Genomic DNA, 20,021 nt, shown 5'->3' with positions numbered 1-20,021 from the left:
AATCTATGGAACTGGTGTGGATTGCAGCAACATAGCTCTGCAATGAACACCTGCATTTGGAGGTGATCACTGCTGCAGTCCTCAGTTCTACGCATTGCTGCTGCTTGCACCAGCACTGTCATGTTTACTGACACAGTCCCTGGGCTGGGTCCAATTCAGACCGCAGGACAAATGGCTACCTTGAAAATATTTGCTGGCAACCATCCTCTCATGTATCAACACCAACAAAGTCAAATTCAAGGACACTGACTTTTAATTAAAAAGCTCTGGAAAGGGTCAGCTTGCTCTCTTCCAGTCTGCTGGAAAATATGTGCGCAAAATGGGTCCAGACCAGTGGTCCCTAGAGCATTTCTTTGTTATGAAGTAAGCATGCCAAATACATTTATGGCATATAGATCCAAAATAATTGTTATTGAGCTTGCATTCCTCAATGATAAACATTGTCTTTTTGAATTATGATCATGCAAGTGTGTGAAATATGGTCTAGTTGTGTCCACCATATCATCACTCTAAAACGGCACCGCCCCTTTTCTACTCCCCCCCCCCCCACATCAGCACTCTAAAACGGCACCGCCCCTTTTCTACTCCCCCCCCCCCCCCCTCCCCCACATCAGCACTCTAAAACGGCACCGCCCCTTTTCTACTCCCCCCCCCCCCCCCCCCCCCCACATCAGCACTCTAAAACGGCACCGCCCCTTTCCTACTCCCCCCACATCAGCACTCTAAAACGGCACCGCCCCTTTTCTACTCCCCCCACATCAGCACTCTAAAATGGCACCGCCCCTTTTCTACTCCCCCCACATCAGCACTCTAAAACGGCACCGCCCCTTTTCTACTCCCCCCCACATCAGCACTCTAAAACGGCACCGCCCCTTTTCTACTCCCCCCACATCAGCACTCTAAAACGGCACCGCCCCTTTTCTACTCCCCCCACATCAGCACTCTAAAACGGCACCGCCCCTTTTCTACTCCCCCACATCAGCACTCTAAAACGGCACCGCCCCTTTTATACTCCCCCCACATCAGCACTCTAAAACGGCACCGCCCCTTTTATACTCCCCCCACATCAGCACTCTAAAACGGCACCGCCCCTTTTATACTCCCCCCACATCAGCACTCTAAAACGGCACCGCCCCTTTTATACTCCCCCCACATCAGCACTCTAAAACGGCACCGCCCCTTTTCTACTCCCCCCACATCAGCACTCTAAAATGGCACCGCCCCTTTTCTACTCCCCCCACATCAGCACTCTAAACGGCAGCGCCCCTTTTCTACTCCCCCCCCCCACATCAGCACTCTAAAACGGCAGCGCCCCTTTTCTACTCCCCCCACATCAGCACTCTAAATAGGCACCGCCCCTTTCCTACTCCCCCCCCCCACATCAGCACTCTAAAACGGCAGCGCCCCTTTCCTACTCCCCCCACATCAGTACTCTAACCCCCCCCCCCCCCCACATCAGTACTCCCTCTGACTGCAGTACACATAATTGAATCATTTCACATCAGTGCTGCTGAGGTTATTTCTGTTGGATTAGCCTACTGATTAGAGATGGTCAGGGCTAGAACAGAGAGTGAATGATGGCTCTGTGGCTCTTGCGGGGTCAGTTCTCCACACAATGATTACACAATTTGTCTTTCCAGACTCCTGCCAGTTGGCTAGAGTTGCACAACACATTGGGACGAAGTATCACTCGTGTAGTGGTTTTCGGAAGTGTAGTCTCTTCATGTAGTGGTTTTCGGAAGTGTAGTCTCTTCATGTAGTGGTTTTCGGAAGTGTAGTCTCTTCATGTAGTGGTTTTCAGAAGTGTAGTCTCTTCATGTAGTGGTTTTCAAAATGTTTGAGAACATCGACCTAAGCCTATTCATGACAACTTGTTTGTGAGATTCTGCCTAGGTGTGTGTGCGTTTATCTGTATGTGTTTGAATGTGTCCGCCCATACACATGTATGCATGTGTGTGAATGCATGCACGTGCCGCTCTGAGAATATATTCTAATTCCTTGTAAAGGTGTTGTATTTGGTCACTGCTCTCTCTCTCTCAGGTCAAGAGGATAGCTGGACTCTGCACTCAACATTCTGTATGAGCAGAGCACTGTACTGCCTAAATTAGATTCATCAGGGAAACAGGCTGAGGCTTATTGTATTCATTTGCAGGCAGCAGACATTTTATGTCTGTCATTGTACTGTTTATTCTTGTCTGAATTCATGCAGTGCATGTACATGCGTGTTTGTGTACCATGTTCATGTCTGCCTTTATTCATGTCTGTGTGTCTGTGGTTACGGTTCTTGTTGAGAATAATAACTCTGTTATTTTTGTATCTTTTACTCTTGTGGAGCCGATTTTTCTGGGTCATATTCATTATGGCAATAACAGTTTGCTTCTGTAAAGTGTTTCTTATTGGATACATTCTGGTAGTCCCTTCCTGTTTCAGTAAGTTTTTTTCAGTTCGGTGCCTGATGAATATGACCCTGATTATGGCTTACTGTTTTCTGAGCTCGGATTGGAGACGTGCAGTGGCTAACTCACCAGTAGTTAATAGCCTAATAACCACCTACTCCTTCATCTAGGCTTGTGCGTCATATATTTAATCCTATTATACGCGTGACATGACACTCCAATACTTATATATATATATATAATGTGTGTATATGGCAGTTTTCTTTTAGCTTATTAGCCTATTTGGCAGTTGACTGCAGTGAGATTGGAGGCAGAGAATGTGTTGCCAGTTGTGGTCAGAGAAGTCACTCAACGTTCATTCTAACCAGACTCTGTCTCGTAGGCTACTAGTGTAGCCTAACAGACACCATATCTCCACAGTCCACACTGCCTTGATTTTGTCTGGCCTTGTGTTGTAGTTTGGCCTGTATTACGGCCCTAAATGTGTAACACCCCTAGCAAGATACCACAGACCTGTGAAGGGCCAACAGGAGTACAGCGGTAGAGGGAGGGAGGAGGGAGGGGGGCTGAAGGGATAATCGCTTGCCTGTAGTGGTCTGCTTTGTTTAGGAAACTTACGCTTTAGAACCCGCTGATGAACTTAGTGTACACTCACACAGGCTCAAGCATGGGAAGTTGCCCTTTCTGTCAAGTACAAACACCATACACACACACAAACATACACAGTGTGTAGTGTGGGGAAACCAGGCTTTGGCTAGACTAGTAGCACCCTGCTGTGTAGGCTCTGTGCTGAGTATTGCATGACAGTTGGTGATCTTTGTAAGCACAGCACACCATGCCATTCCTGTCTCTGTTGCTGTTATCATTCCTACGAACTCTGCCACAAACGGTTTTCTGCTCCGTAAAAACACTATCTGTTCCTCACATTCACCATTTAAAACAGAGCTAGGCTAGGGAAACACTGCTGCGAGTTCGAAAGTAGTGCAAAAAAGGGTTGATTTAAATCAAAAATCAAAAAAATCAAACACCTGCTCACGGTTTAACCTAAGGGCTAAATTCTCCCGTGGTTTTACTTACTAGCAAAGATTTGACCGCAAAGGGTCTTTGTCAGGCCTTCTCTGTGGTTAAAAACAAAAAACGCTTCTAATTAAACTACTGGAGCATTTAAACAGAGGATTGTCCCATTTATATTAGCTTGCTCTCACAGTGACAGTCCCACGATCATATCAGTGTCTTCTCTTACTGGCTGGCTGCTTGACTGGCTCAGCTCCAGGGAAGAGTAAGATACTGGTTGCGTTCCAGCCCGTCGCGCTGTGCAAATTCTCACAATGCCTGGAGTAGTGTTTTAACATCTCAAGAACCACATTAATGATATAGCAGTCTTATGATATGCACAGTCCAACAGTGTAAAGATGGGCTGGAACGCAACCAGCGCCTCACAGAAGACCTTAGCTAACAAGCCAGCTACGCTACACCATAGACATTAAAACCAGAAGATAGTAGCGCTGACGTCATCCACATATTCCTATGGAAATGTCCCGATGGCACATGAAGCTGGAAGTATTTGAAGCGCGCCATATTAATGATTTGAGCTTGAATGGCACCAAAAAATTGCTAAGGATCATATTGAAAGTGGCCGTAACTAGCAAAGGATCATGGTTGATGTAGTCATTTTCATCCAGCCTGAGTTATGCACAAAGAGCGTGCATGAGGGCGCAAGCCTCATCCAATTTTAGAGCTCAAAACACCATACAGAAAAAAATGTCTATTTTCCATAGGCTTTCGAGGGAAGACAATGGGATTTTGGCACCGCTAGGTTTCTACACAGTAGCCCACCAGCAGAGCTCGTGACTTGACATTCCAAACCGGACACTGAGGGCCCGCACTACACACATTGCCATCAGTATTGTGTCAATGTGAAGTTCTACCTGCTACACCAGAAACCAACCAAAATCAACTATTTTCTCATTTATTTCCATTCACAAGATAGAATGAATGTGCGCGTTAGGCATAGAGAATTGAACCTCAGCAATTCTTGCACTTTGAAGCTGCCATTGGATGTGACAATGCGGGCAACATAGCAGCTTTCATTGATTTCAAAGGAATCATTCCCTAAATGACTGATGGCAATGCCGTGCTCCGATAGATCTAATGTAGCAGGGCTGTAAAATGGAGGGCCATAGACTGGCCCCTTGTCTGTTGGTTCTTATTCTCTCACTATTTATGAGATTCTATATAGACAAGTTCCAAGGGGATAGATGCTAGGGGCCTTTTGGGCATACATTTCTAGCGTAGGTAATTTTCCCCTCATAGATAGATCGGTTGGCTAGACTTTACCCCCAATCTCTTGTCTAGACTCTAGGAACAGTATTTCTAATAGCCCCCAAAGGCTTGGATTAAGGCAGTGAAAGCTGACCCTAGGCCTTTGCCTAGGAGTAACATTTATTTGGACACTCTAGGGGCATGTTTTGGGCTGGAGAACTGAGGACGCTTGTTATTGTAGCCTGATGTTGAAGCTGTTGTTCCAAGGTGTCATGTGATGAGAGAAGGAAACAAGCATGTGAGAATGGATCTACCTACATCTTTGTTGGGAACAGTGGGGGTTTATGGTGTTGGACACACACGTTGGATAAGGATACAGTAAGTATGGAACCCTGATAAACGGCCAGCAAATCGGTAATGATTGATTTGGGATTCCCACTGTAAGATAATACACACACAACACAAGCATGCCAAGCAACTTTTAAAATGTGCTCAACTGACTTGACTAGTAAAATGAGAGCAAATTTACAACATCTTTCATTTAACCAGGCAAGTCAGTTAAGAACAAATTCTTATTTTCAATGACGGCCTGGGAACAGTGGGTTAACTGCCTGTTCAGGGGCAGAACGACAGATTTGTACCTTGTCAGCTCGGGGGTTTGAACTCGCAACCTTCCGGTTACTAGTCCAACGCTCTAACCACTAGGCTACCCTGCCGCCCCAATGAATGAATGAATGAACAACAGAAAAGCCATTGGGCTTAGTAAACATTTTTCCAGAGACTGTAGATGGCTGGGTTAAAATATGACTGCCCATTTACAACTTTAACATTTGGTGGAGGTTTTTCTTCACAAAGAGGACCAGCTCGGCTTTGTCACGAGAGTCTGTGTCTTTTTTTGTCTACAATGTGTGAAGCTGCACTGAAAAGGTGCTCACTGGCCACACTAGTACAGGGAGCACCAAGATACTTGCGCACAGCTTTAGCTAGGATGGGGAAATGGTGCTTGTTACTTCTCCAGTATCCAAGTGGAGGGGAATAGTAGCTTCTGCAAATAATGGGAAGGGGGGGGTCCTCTATTATTCTTGCGTTCCAAACGTTCATTAGTCATAGATCAACATTGGCAAATGTTGGCCGATGTAGTAACAGAAAATGTAAGTAAGTGTCACTCTCACACACACTGACCAAAAAGTTATTTTGTTGGCATTTCAATATGTCCCCATTACCAGTAAAACATAATCAAAACCTATTTTCACTTACTTGCTGTGCTGTTTTGTTAATTTGGTCAGTCGTTTTATTCTCAACCTGGATTTCCTCATACATGTCAAGCAGTGAAGTTTCAGCCCTGCCTGTCTGTGGCCTCTTCTGTCGTGGGTCCTCTTTTGTGTGCACTGTCACTGTGTCCGTTTCCATCTTGTCCAGCTGTGTCTGTAACATTTCACATAAACCCTGTTTCTTGTCTGCATCGAAGTAGCGGGTCTTGTTCCTAGCATCAAGCATGGTGGCGACACAGTAAAGAGGCTCAGAGAGAATGCCACCGAATCACTTGTTCACAGTGTCTAGTAGAGTACTTTGGCAAGTTTTGACCCCATGGTCTGTGTCGGACATTTGTTGAGCAGAGAGTATCACGTCTGCTGCAGAATCAGTTGATGAGCTTATTTCTCGAGTCAGTTGGTCAAATGGAGCTAGGAGTGTGTTCATGCTTTCAATGAGAGTCCACTGGTTTGTACTGATTGTTGCAGGTAACTCATAGTCAGCTGCATACACGCCAAGCACTCATTTTTGTTCCAGCAGGCTCTCCATCATATAAAAAGTACTGTTTCATCTGGTGGAAACGTCTTGCTTAAGCCTTTCTGTTTTCACTCCAAGCTGCTTGTATTGCTTGCAGGTGGCTGTATGCTAGCTGTGAGTGTTTAACATAACCCACTATCTTCTTACCTGTTGCCACTGTCTCAGATATGCTGCGTTGGGCCAAAACATCTTTGTTCACAGCCAGTTCAAGCGTGTGTGCCATGCATGGCAAACTGGCGACTCCGCATTCTTCCAAAGCCTTTGTCATGTTACGTGCATTATCACGTAGCACAGCGTGTTCTTTGGGATTTTCCAAGTTTCAAACATTTTCTCAAATACCATTGAAATGGCAGAAGCAGTATGAGAACCAGCACATTCTTGAGCATGCAATATTGCTTTCCTCAATACGAAATCCTTGTCGACCCACTGTGCTGTCAGACTCCGAATGTTCATGGGGCTCACGTCGCTGGTCCAAATGTCAGTCGTGAAGCTAATAGCAGTGACGCCCATAGCAAGTAACTCGTGGATGTGCATTTCAACAATACTGTGTAACTCCAGTAGCACAACATCTGAAAAATAGCGCCTACTTGGTAGTGTGTACTGGGGCTCGAGGTGCTTGACCAGTCAGCGAAAGCCAACATCATCCACAACAGAGAATGGTTGATTGTCAAGGGCAATGAATTCCATTATCTTGGCTTTAATGGATTTCGCCTTTGAGTTGTCTCGCTGAAATGTTCTTACTCTTTCAAATGACTGCTCGACTTGAACTTGTTCAGTTGTTGGAAGTGTTAGTTTATTTTCTGCTTTTGTTCCAAGTAGTCGCTGAACGTCTGGGGGTGATGCACTTTCAAATGAGTAATTAGGTTTGTGGTATTGAAAGATTTCACTTTCTCCCGTCCTCTGGAAATAATAGCAGCACAAACGTTGCATATGGCCTTTCTGTTATCTTCCTTTGAAACGTCAAAATAGATCCACACAGCAGACATTGTGGGCCAGGTTAGGAATGCTGTGTTGCACATGTAGCGCTGTATTTTTCGTGGCATCATTACGTCACCGACCTACATTATATAGGTAAACACTTCAGCTTTGACATCGGTTTTCGACATCGGCGTTAAACTAGACATCGGGCCGTTGTCAATGTCGTCATTTTTGGCTAATATTGTCCGATTCTGATATTCTCACCGATATATCATGCATCCCTATTACCAATGTGTTATCTTCCAGGACACTAGACTTCTTTCCCAATCATTTGTTAATTTCTCTTCATTCGTTGCTCTTGTTTGTAAATCTACTGAATCCACTCATTCATCAGAGCATGAGTGACCTTGACCATGCAGCTCTATTGGCACTGAGGACTTTCATTGTCCTCAGACTTGCTTGCTTTTCCACAATAATAAGTGACTTCTTGTTCTCTACTCTAGGGCACAGAGAGTGACTGTATAGCAGGGGTAGGCAACTAAATTCAGCAGAGGCTGGATGGTCAGGGGGCTGGAAAATTATAATTATAATTTGTGCAGTGCAAATTAACCACAACTAATCCCAATGAGTTGTATTTGAAAATGAAAAAATAATTTCATTCCTTGATTACATTGAGATGATCACATTGTGGGAATACTTGGCAACAGATTTCCTAAACTAATACATTTGAGTAGAATTCATGGTAATTTGTCATCATGTAGTAACCAAAAAGGTGTTAAACAAATCAAAATATATTTTGTATTCTTTAAAGTAGCCACCCTTTGCCATGATGGCAGCTTTGCACACTCTTGGCATTCTCTCAAGGACAGCCAAGATGGAACACTTACCCCTTTTCACCCTTCTTCTCTATTGTTATATCTATTGTTATATTTACACACACCCCCGAATATCATGACCTGTTTTATCCCTCAACTTTCTGCTGCTTCCTCTGGCTGGCTGGCTGTCCTGTCTGGCCTTCTGTCTGTCTGTCTGTATACCAACATGCTGAAAGAGTATTGTACAGTGTAGCTTCCCTTATAGGTTGGAAAGGGTTTACTATGAAACGTCTGCCTGGCCGCCTGCTTGCCTGCTTGCTCCTGGGCAGAAATTCCCTGGCTGTTTTAGCTAGTCAGTGCTACAATAATCTGGGTGCCCATGTTAAAGAGGGGCTGAATTCACTGATTTGGCCTGGCTTTTTAGCTTGTCTATTAAGAAATGCAAGTACTAATGGGTGAAATCAGTAGTTACATGTCAGGATACTATTTTTGACAATATACTGTATATTAATATTATTTTTGACAATATTAGAATATTATGTTTGTGCTAGCTGTCTGTACCTGTACCTTTCCCTCTTGTCTCTCAGCAGCAGGCATGGTGACGAATATATGTTTGGAACATCGAATCGCTATGAAATCGCAGTATCGCTTCGCAATACATATAGAATCGTGAGAATTGCAATACATGTCGTATCAGCACCTAAGTATCGTGATAATATCATATCCTGAGGTCTCTGGCAATTCCCATCCCTAGCATATAAAGGTCCAGCAAGCCAAATGTTGAATGTTCGAATCACATCATGGAGAACTTTAGCATTTTAGCTAATTAGTAACTTTGCAACTACTTACTACTTAGCTAGCATGTTACCCAACCCCTAACCTTAAACCCAGGCCTAGCTAACATTCGCGCTAGATTAGAGCAAATACTGGAAGTATATCCCTTTTAAGCAGTAGCAGCTGCTGACTCATACACTACACTACATCATGTGCTGCTCTACCACATTGAGCTGTTGGCTTACGTGTGTGTGAATACTTGGTGTATTGCTGCATTATTGAAGGAGTCCAAGTGTCGAAACACAAGTGATGTTGCGTCGAACACAACACAATGTCTTCCGTTCATTTTATAAATGTGTCATCCCATTAGTTAGGTCAGTGACTTTATTTTTGACCCCTTTCTCTTGTTTTTCTCTCTGCTCTGCAGGCTTTCAAGGATATGCTGTATTCTGCCCAGGACCAGGCTCCCTCTATCGAAGGTAAAATAAGATGTGTGTGTGTGTGTGTACGTACGTGCATTCTGCACACTATTAGGGCCTGTCACCCCCACCCCCCACATCTCCCCAATTCTACTATTACAGTGGGGCAAAAAAGTATTTAGTCAGCCACCAATTGTGCAAGTTCTCCCACTTAAAAAGATGAGAGAGGCCTGTAATTTTCATCATAGGTACACTTCAACTATCACGGACAAAATGAGAAGGAAAAAAAATCCTGAAAATCACATTGTAGGATTTTTTTATGAATTTATTTGCAAATTATGGTGGAAAATAAGTATTTGGTCAATAACAAAAGTTTATCTCAATACTTTGTCATATACCCTTTGTTGGCAATGACAGAGGTCAAACGTTTTCTGTAAGTCTTCACAAGGTTTTCACACACTGTTGCTGGTATTTTGGCTCATTCCCCCATGCAGATCTCCTCTAGAGCAGTGATGTTTTGGGGCTGTTGCTGGGCAACATGGACTTTCAACTCCCTCCAAAGATTTTCTATGGGGTTGAGATCTGGAGACTGGCTAGGCCACTCCAGGACCTTGAAATGCTTCTTACGAAGCCACTCCTTCGTTGCCCAGGCGGTGTGTTAGGGATCATAGTCATGCTGAAAGACCCAGCCACGTTTCATCTTCAATGCCCTTGCTGATGGAAGGAGGTTTTCACTCAAAATCTCACGATACATGGCCCCATTCATTCTTTCCTTTACACGGATCAGTCGTCCTGGTCCCTTTGCAGAAAAACAGCCCCAAAGCATGATGTTTCCACCCCCATGCTTCACAGTAGGTATGGTGTTCTTTGGATGCAACTCTGCATTCTTTGTCCTCCAAACACGACGAGTTGAGTTTTTAACTTCTTCTGGATCATCCAAATGCTCTCCAACAAACTTAAGACGGGCCTGGACATGTACTGGCTTAAGCAGGGGGACACGTCTGGCACTGCAGGATTTGAGTCCCTGGCTGCGTAGTGTGTTACTGATGGTAGGCTTTGTTACTTTGGTCCCACCTCTCTGCAGGTCATTCACTAGGTCCCCCCGTGTGGTTCTGGGATTTTTGCTCACCGTTCTTGTGATCATTTTGACCCCACGGGGTGAGATCTTGCGTGGAGCCCCAGTTCGAGGGAGATTATCAGTGGTCTTGTATGTCTTCCATTTCCTAATAATTGCTCCCACAGTTGATTTCTTCAAAACAAGCTGCTTACCTATTGCAGATTCAGTCTTCCCAGCCTGGTGCAGGTCTACAATTTTGTTTCTGGTGTCCTTTGACAGCTCTTGGCCATAGTGGAGTTGAGTGTGACTGTTTGAGGTTGTGGACAGGTGTCTTGTATACTGATAACAAGTTCAAACAGGTGCCATTAATACAGGTAACGAGTGGAGGGCAGAGGAGCCTCTTAAAGAAGAAGTTACAGGTCTGTGAGAGCCAGAAATCTTGCTTGTTTGTAGGTGACCAAATACTTATTTTCCACCATAATTTGCAAATAAATTCATTAAAAATCCTACAATGTGATTTTCTGGATTTTTTTTCCTTCTCATTTTGTCTTTCATAGTTGAAGTGTACCTATGAAGAAAATTACAGGCCTCTCATCTTTTTAAGTGGGAGAACGTGCACAATTGGTGGCTGACTAAATACTTTTTTGCCCCACTGTAGCTAACCCTTAGCCTTTCAGTATCAAACTAATTCTGCAGAAATCAATGCAAGAACAAAGTCAATCCTCTAGGAGAGATGAGCAAGTGAAAAAAACTGAGAAAGAGCGAGAGGAGGAAAAGAGTGTTGAGCTTGGGAGAGAAAGCGACGTGCACAATAATCACATCTCATCAAATACCCCTCCCTCTAAATGAAGCTTCTGGCCATCAGTCTTTGGTCTAACAGCGAGGAGAATGACAATGCATTGCTCATGCCTTTTTCTAGTGTCACTGGCTACGTCATAGCCGCTTTCAGTTTCATTGGAAGGCTGATCTGTTTCTACAGCGGGATTCTCAGTGAAACACCTCATGTCCCTTTTAAGAGTTCCCTGTGGTGTTTCTGCATGGCATTGTGTGCTTGGAGACTTAATCCAACTTGTTACGTTTGACTAGCAACAGAGGCTACTCTGAACCACTGGTGGGAACTGCAGTATAGACCTATATAGGTGGAGGATTGTATAGTGTAGCTATGCTCATTAGGGTAGCAACCCTCCGATGAGCCTGAAGTTAGACATAGGCGTTAGGCTAGGCAAAGTTGGAAGGATCTCATGCAGACATGTAGGTGGAGGATTGTACAGGGTAGCTTCTCTCAAAAGAGAATGGGTTTACTAAACCTGTGTATGTCTCTGTATCAGACCTGGGTTCAAATACAATTTTAAAACATTTCAAATACGTTAGTCACCTACCTGGCACTCCAGGCAGGCGAAAGCAAACGCTCAAAGTATTTGAAACGGTTCAAATATTATGTGTGTGTGCGATAGATAAATAGATATGAGCCTGACTGATATGGGATTTTTGAGTCCGATACTGATTTTAGGGAGCTAACGATATATCTGCCGATACATGTTTTTTAACAGGTAGAATGAAAAACAGACCTTTTTTTTTTCTCACAAATTGTGCTCCAAAGGATTAACAGATACTCTAAATTATGATTTCGTAACTAAATATAAAAATTTACATTATTTAAGAACATTAGTTCAACAGAATTGGCTGTAAGGCAAACTATTTTCAAGGGAAGTGGGTGACAACTATCAGCCCTCAACAAACTGTTACGATCAGTAGGCTTCCTGTAAAGATCAGTGTATAGAACATTATCTTCACACAAGATCAGAAGATCAAGAATGCATAGTGAATCTCAGATGCTCAGAACAGGAGTTAAGAAAAGCATGGAACGCCTGGAGCTGTTTTGCATCACCCCTCCATAGAACAAAAATATCATCAATATACCGTTTCCAAATACTGATGTGAGGCAAGAATACTTATGAAAATAAGGTATTTCTGTTTTTATTTTTAATACATTTGCACAAAAAAATTCTAAAACTGTTTTTGCTTTGTTATTATGGGATATTGTGTGTAGATAAAATAAAATAAAAAAGCCATTTTAGAATAAGGCTGCAACGTAACAAAGTTGAAAAAGTCAAGGGGCTGAATACTTTCCAAAGGCACTGTATATCCTCTATAAATACAAAGTCAGTTTAACACTTGTTCAGTTTACCTTCTTAGTTACAACTTAAAGATGTCTGTCTATGGCTGTGGATAAGAAGGCAGAAGTGTTTGTGCGGAAGCACCACAAGTACACTAATAAACAAGAAAGGCTGAATGAATTGAGCTTTGTCTCAACGTTAATCTGATATTAAATCTGAATCTGCACTGTTCACAAGATCACAAACTATGCAGTGAAATCGTGTAACATGCAGTTCATAATGTCACCACTTTAGCATTGAGCAGATTCACTACGGTGCTTTACAACAGTCAAAGGTCATGTAAGGAAACACTTTGGCAACCTGCAATGAGAGCGTGTTCAGAGATACTTTTAAGGAGATGGGGAAACTCCATTGGAATTGTATCAACGGCAGGTTGTGTATGTTTTCCATGCGTCGTCAATGGACTGTGCTGTGCTTTCTGGGCGATTCCCGGGACAAGAAGGGCTCTCCTTCAAGGAGTGCAGGGGTCAATTGGGCACTAGCTCAAAAACTCAACATTAGCATGAATTTCACCAACTAGAAGTACAACATTACAAACATTTAACTTGTTATCTGTAATATCGTTTTGCTTTGAAATTGTGACATTACATACTTTAGGGGAAAATATGCAGGTTTCTCGACGCATACCCTGACTTTGTGAAGGGGTTGCATGATGATTAGCAACCGCATGAGGCAGCATGACAACCTGAATGCAATTGGCCGACTGTCTGCTGTGTGAGGCGTTATATGTTCCTCCATTCATTGCCCAATGGGATTCCTAGCTCTTCTTTTCTCTGTCTTTGGCTTATTGTTGCGTAATGTACTCTGTATTATGACAAGCACATTCTAGCTGTTATTTAATTTTTTTGTATTTAATTTGATTAGGATCCCAATTAGCTGCTGCAAAAGCAGCATCTACTCTTCCTGGGGTCCACACATTCATTCCGAAAATGTTTTCTTACACTGTTATTCAGTACAAAACATGTCTGCTATATATTTCAACTGCAAATGGCTTGTGCTGATGACTGAAACATTAATGCAGGAAGATGCTTGCTGCACTGGTTTTAGTCACACATGACTAATTGAACTAGCTGGCTAGCTAACAATCTTCTCTCATCGTGAATTAAGCAGACAGACTGAATTCTAGATCTGCTCCAACTAACTAAAAAAATCCCACTAACACAATAAGCCCAGACAGTAACAGTGTTATTTCTGTGTGAAGGATGAGTCAGTGTTGACTATGTCGTCAGTCCTGTGTTCATGCATAAATAGCACAGATTGCTTGCTAGCTAGCTATGCTAAATACATTGCTGGTTAGCCAGTGAACGTTAACCAAATGAGCATGTGATGAGGACTTTTGATTGAAGGATAGGGTGTACTTTTGATTTACTTAACCAAATACACTGTCCCTGGCAAGCTACTCAATGTCAAACCACCATGCTCACTCTGACTCTCACGTGGTGATTTAGAAGCTGAATGATGTTAAATGAGTTTTAAACTCAATGAGGGTCACTAGTACATCTAGTTTTAGTATACTTTGTAGAAAATTCCATGCCTCGGAGGCCATTTCTTCTGAGCAACAACAAACACAGATTCCTGTGGTCATCTGAGGTCATAGTTCAACCAGCACTATCATTGATAGGATTGGCAATAAACATATCTAGCCTACCTTTGGGTCTGTGTGTGCTGTTGCTATGGCTGGACATTGGACACTAGGCCTGGAGTGTTGCCAATGTTAGAAGTCAACTCATCAGTGTATCAGTAAAACAATCTCCGGACACTGTTGTGCTCCCAGTGTGTTTTAATATAACAACGTTGTAACCAACCAGTGTTATATAACCAAGAGATTGCCGCAGTCAGCACATAGGGAAACACGTACTCCCAACCAAGTGTTTGTTTTTTGTTAATAGCCTTAGCTCTTTGTTCAGTAGGCCTACCGGCAATTATGCTTGTTTAAGTTGCTTTAATACACCATAGATACATTTCATTTAAAAAAGAATGTAGGGTTTTAATGGTTCACCAAACCCACTGTTCGGTGCCTATTGCAGTTTTTGGGTCACGGTTCGGTTTTGGTACAGAGCCAAAATTAAAATGCCATGGAATTTACCAGTTGTGAAGTCATAAATACCAGTTAAGAAATGCCGATTGGCTAATGGCCAAAAAGCTGTCAACCATAACATTAAAATAAGGCTATCATGCTTGTAAACAAATGTATAGTGTTAATAGATGTATTTTTATAAGTAATGTTTTGTTGTTGCATTTAACTGCCAAAAATGTTCTTATAGAGGCCATTTCCTAAGTAGGTGACGTCAGAGGACATGCTCAGGATGATAGACGAGTTTCCCACTAGTAATTGCCAGTTTGAGGGCTGTTCAAGTGGATTTTTCAGAGTCCGGGTAAATTCCCACTTCCTATTTGGTTAGGAACGCACCATGCCGCTGCCTCCTTCAGTGCCAGATGCGTACTTGTGACTCTCATAACGCAGGCATGTCTGTAGCTCTACATCTCCCACTCAGGGGTAATGTGATGGGCTTTCACTGTTAAAGGTCCGATGCAGCTGTTTTTTATCTCAATTTCAAATACTTTCTGGGTAACAATTATGTAACTTACTGTGACTGTTTTCAATTAAAATGTTCAAACAGAAACAAAAAAAGCATCTTAATTAACTAAGTGTAATTTCTCAAGCAAGAATTTTGGCCAATTCTTTGAAAACTTTAGCTTTGGTTTGCTTATATAAAGTGTGTACTACATGTTTGCTAAAATGGGTGCAATTGGGAAGTTCGTAACATGGCTCAACCACTTTCAGGGGGGTCTGAAACTCCCTATTCTCAACTACCGAAAAAGGGCGCATATCCACGGCTATAAACCAAAGACTGTCAAAAAAGATAAACAAAATAGCCTACCTATCGCTCTTGTAATTTCTTTGGCCAGTCACTGCGATCCGGTGCCTTAGACCACTGTGCCACTCGGGATGATTATGATTTTTTTTTTCCAACACCGATACCGATTATTGGAGGACCAGCATATGCCGATACCGTTTAATCGGACAATTTTTAAATGTATTTATCTATTTGTAATAAATGACAATTACAACAATACTGAATGAATACTTTTATTTTAACTTAATATAATACATCAATAAAATCAATTTAGCCTCAAATAAATAATGAAACATGTTCAATTTGGTTTAAATAATGCAAAAACAAAGTTTTGGAGAAGAAAGTAAAAGTGCAATATGTGCCATGTAAAAAAGCTAGCGTTTAAGTTCCTTGCTCAGAACATGAGAACATATGACAGCTGTTGGTTCCTTTTAACATAACATATGGTTCCTTTTAACATAAGGCTCGTATTTCTTTGTGTTATTATGTTATAATTAAGTCTATGATTTGATAGAGCAGTCTGACTAAGCGGTGGTAGGCAGCAGCAGGCTCGTAAGCATTCATTCAAACAGCACTTTCGTGCGTTTGCCAACAGCTCTTCGCCGTGCTTCAAGCATTGAGCTGTTTATGACTTCAAGCCTATCAACTCCCGAGATTAGGCTGGTGTAACCGATGTGAAACGGCTAGCTAGTTAGCAGGGTGCGCGCTAATAGCGTTTCAATCGGTGACGTCACTCGCTTGGAGACCTTGAAGTAGTTGTTCCCCATGCTCTACAAGGGCCGCGGCTTTTGTGGAGAGATGGGTAATGATGCTTCGTGGGTGGCTGTTGTCGATGTGTCCCTGGTTTGAGCCCAGGTTGGGGTGAGGAGAGGGACGGAAGCTGTACTGTTACACTGGCAATACTATAGTGCCTATAAGAACATCCACTAGTCAAAGGTATATGAAATACAAATGGTATAGAGAGAAATAGTCCTATAATAACTACAACCTAAAACTTCTTACCTGGGAATATTGGAGATTCATGTTAATATGGCGAAATCCTATCATTTTGAAAAAAAAAAAGTTTATTCTTTAAGTGAAATACGGAACCGATGCGTATTTAATCTAATGGGTGGCATCCATAAGTCTAAATATTCCTGTTACATTGCACAACCTTCAATGTTATGTCATAATTACGTAAAATTCTGGCAAATTAGTTTGAAGCGAGCCAGGCGGCCCAAACTGTTGCATGTACCCTGACTCTGCGTGCAATGAACGCAAGAGAAGTGACACAATTTCCCTAGTTTAATATTGCCTGCTAACCTGGATTTCTTTTATCTAAATATGCAGGTTTAAAAATATATACTTCTGTGTATTGATTTTAAGAAAGTCATTGATGTTTAAGGTTAGGTACATTCGTGCAACGATTGTGCTTTTGTCACAAATGCGCTTTTGTTAAATCATCCCCCGTTTGGCTGTCTTTATGGTTAGGTACACATTGGTGTAACGACGGTGCTTTTTTTCGCGAATGCGCTTAAATCACCCGTTTGGAAAAGTAGGCTATGATTCAATAATAAATTTCACAGGCACCGCATCGATTACATGCAACGCAGGACAAGCTAGATAACTACACATGGTTGATGATATTACTAGTTTAACTAGTGATTATGTTAAGATTGATAGTTTTTTATAAGATACGTTTAATGCTAGCTAACACCTTACCGTGGCTCCTTGCTGCACTCGCATAACAGGTAGTCAATGTAATTGGCCATCGGTGTCCAAAAACTTGAAATCGGCCCTAATTAATCGGCCATTCCGATTTAGTTGGTCGACCTCTAATTCAATAACAATAAGTCTGCTATTTTCACCGCATTCTGTGATTTTTGAGAGTTTATGACACAGCCCCTCTAGTAATTTAATAGGATCTCTGTGGCTTAAACAATAACTTCATATCTGAAGTCATGCACTTTTTCTATTGATTGGTGTGGTCTCTGTGTGTGTGTGTCTCTCAGAGTCAGCGAGAACGGGAGCGAGGATGTGGCCTACCCATGTGTGGTTAATTACTGAATTGAATGGCTGTGGTTTATAAATATGTATGTGTAGGGGTGTGTTGATTATCTCTGTTTTTGTGCCATAACGTAGCTCTGCGTGTGTGCATGCGCGATAAGAGTCACTGACTCAAAGCCACAAGAGGATAGAAAATATTTCAAACGTTGCTTTTTCGGGGGAGGTAGTTGCAGAAACGTTATAATGGTTTAGTCGACTTCCTCAATGGTTGGTCCATACCTGTTATTTGCCATGGCAGACTGATGATAATCACAGGGCCATTTTAGGCCAAATTGAATGTAATTGAAAAGTTAATGATGGTCCTCCGAAACGGCTGATGTTTGCGGACCTGTGAGGTCGGTTTCACCCGTTCATTTTCACACGGACGCCATGATGTCACTTACCTTACCAGCATTCTCACAAGTCTGACTTCACTGGCACCATCATCATAGTCTGCCCACTCTGTCGAAACTGTTTTAATGTTTTTATTAACCACTCTGTGTGCATAGAAATGGCGCAGAATTGCTTTCTTCAACTCTAGCCTGATAGGCAAATGTTGAAATACTGAAATTGTCATGAGGCTAATCTTTCGCTGGAAACATCTGGAAACTGAAACATCAAAAAATAGACCAATGTTTCCCCTCTGTGATTTGTCAGTGTGTCATCCAGCTGTGCATAGATTGGTTACAGGGTATCTCTCTAATCTAGTCAGCTCTCCTCAGGGCCCAGTCGGCCCCAGTGACCCAGTTCTATACATCTAAACCAGTTTTAGTTTTATATAGGGGTTGACTCAGTCAAACCAGTACTACACTAACAGCTGGGATGCATTACTAGTGCTGTTGCCATTCCCTGGGGCAGTTGACAACCTTGATCAAATCCGGAGTTCAACTTGATAAACAACATCACACCGGATAAGTGTTTTATTGAGTGGGTATAGCAGGGACGGCCTATAGCCTATTAAGATTGTTGGTATTGTGACAATGTCATCTGCCCCCTTGTCCAGTTGCTAAAGGAACATTTTGAGGAAAACAGTAATAATTTTGTCCATGATTCAGCCTGTGTCAGGATCACTCTGTCTGCTATAAAATAGCATCTATTTTAATAAAATGAGCTGTATTTAATCTGCAGACTCACAACAACTCGTTTGGAGAGTCCCCACTCACATTTGGTCAGCATGTGTCACTGTATATTGAAACTGGAGTCATAACACATACATTTATGTGAATAAAAATGATAAAATCATGGCATTATCCATCAATGTGAAGTATAATTTCTTCCTACTTTGAACTTGTTTTGTCTCTCTTCGGATTTCAATCAAGCCCAATGGACTAAAGACTTCACCAAAGCTTGGAGAACAGTCAGGGAAAAACACTTTGTCAAAATCCTTTATGGAGTCTGTGAAAATGTTTACATTCAGACCTATTACATTTCTCTGACCTTTTCACTGAGGGAAAGACACTGTGCAAAACAGTCTGAAAGGCCAGTAAAGGGATATTTGGAGACTTACCAACGGCACTAACACAGACTTAACATCCTGTTCAGGCGTACCGTTCCAGAAGGAGCGTTCTGAGTGGTATTTTTTGGCTATTAATATTCATCTGCACCCATCCATCATTCTACCCATTCTCTCTTCCTCATCCAGTGGTTTCAGGCTCTAACGATGGCCTCTCTTTCTCACTCGCTCACCGCATGACTCCAGATAGCATTTCTGGTCCCAAAACTTTGCAGACCAGTGATTAACTTTAGCTGCAAATGTCTGAACACGAGTGCTCGCATATGTAATGTATTCATGATTGGCTCATTCTGCAGAAAGCAGGATGGGCAGTTTTTGTTATGAATCTAGAGTTTCTCATCTGATGCAGGGCTATTAGGATGATGAATCCTTGTCCTCTTGCCTATTTTGAGATTTTGTGGATTTGGTCCCAGTCATAGACCCATATAAAGAGGCCAGTATGCCCAGATCCTCCCAGCCTATCACATTTCAAGTTCAGTTCAGCATCTTTGGTCCTACATGGGATTACGTGCAGTAGTTTAGAAACTGATACCGGAATACATCTGGAGTTATCAGACGAACACTTTCATGATATGGCAAGTTACAATTTGCTTTTTGAAAGTCCTATATCTTGAAAATTTGATTTGCTGACATGCAACAAAAATGTGTGACCGTATGGACTAACAGTGGACTAATGAAAGAAATATTCCTTTAATACAGTGCAGTCGGAGTATTCCGAAGTATTCAGACCCCTGGACTTTTTCCACATTTTGTGAAGTTACAGCCTTATTCCAAAATGGATTCAATTCATTGGTAAAGAAATCAATCTACACAATAACCCATAATGACAAAGCAAAAACAGGTTTGTAGAAATTTAGGCAAATTTATAAAAAAAATATACAACTGAAATATCACATTTACATAAGTATTCAGACCTTTCACTCAGTACTTTGTTGAAGCACTTTGGCAGTGATTACAGCCTCAAGTCTTCTTGGGTATGCCGCTACAAGCTTGGCACACATGCATCGCTGCACAGCTAT

The 20,021-nt window shown here is 42.2% G+C and overlaps 1 protein-coding gene across 1 annotated transcript in view; it reads left to right on the top strand.

The window, feature by feature from the left end:
• The window catches only part of LOC109872138 (xenotropic and polytropic retrovirus receptor 1 homolog), a 41,146-nt gene that overhangs the window by 1,095 nt on the left and 20,030 nt on the right, over nt 1-20,021 (top strand). Inside the window, exon 2 of the mRNA XM_020463252.2 lies at nt 9,381-9,432. Within this exon, the coding sequence (XP_020318841.1) occupies nt 9,381-9,432 (52 nt within the window). The remainder of the gene's footprint in view (nt 1-9,380; nt 9,433-20,021) is intronic.

Source organism: Oncorhynchus kisutch, linkage group LG27 (assembly GCF_002021735.2).
Source record: "Oncorhynchus kisutch isolate 150728-3 linkage group LG27, Okis_V2, whole genome shotgun sequence".
NCBI lineage: Eukaryota > Metazoa > Chordata > Actinopteri > Salmoniformes > Salmonidae > Oncorhynchus > Oncorhynchus kisutch.
This window is presented reverse-complemented; position numbering and strand designations above follow the sequence as displayed.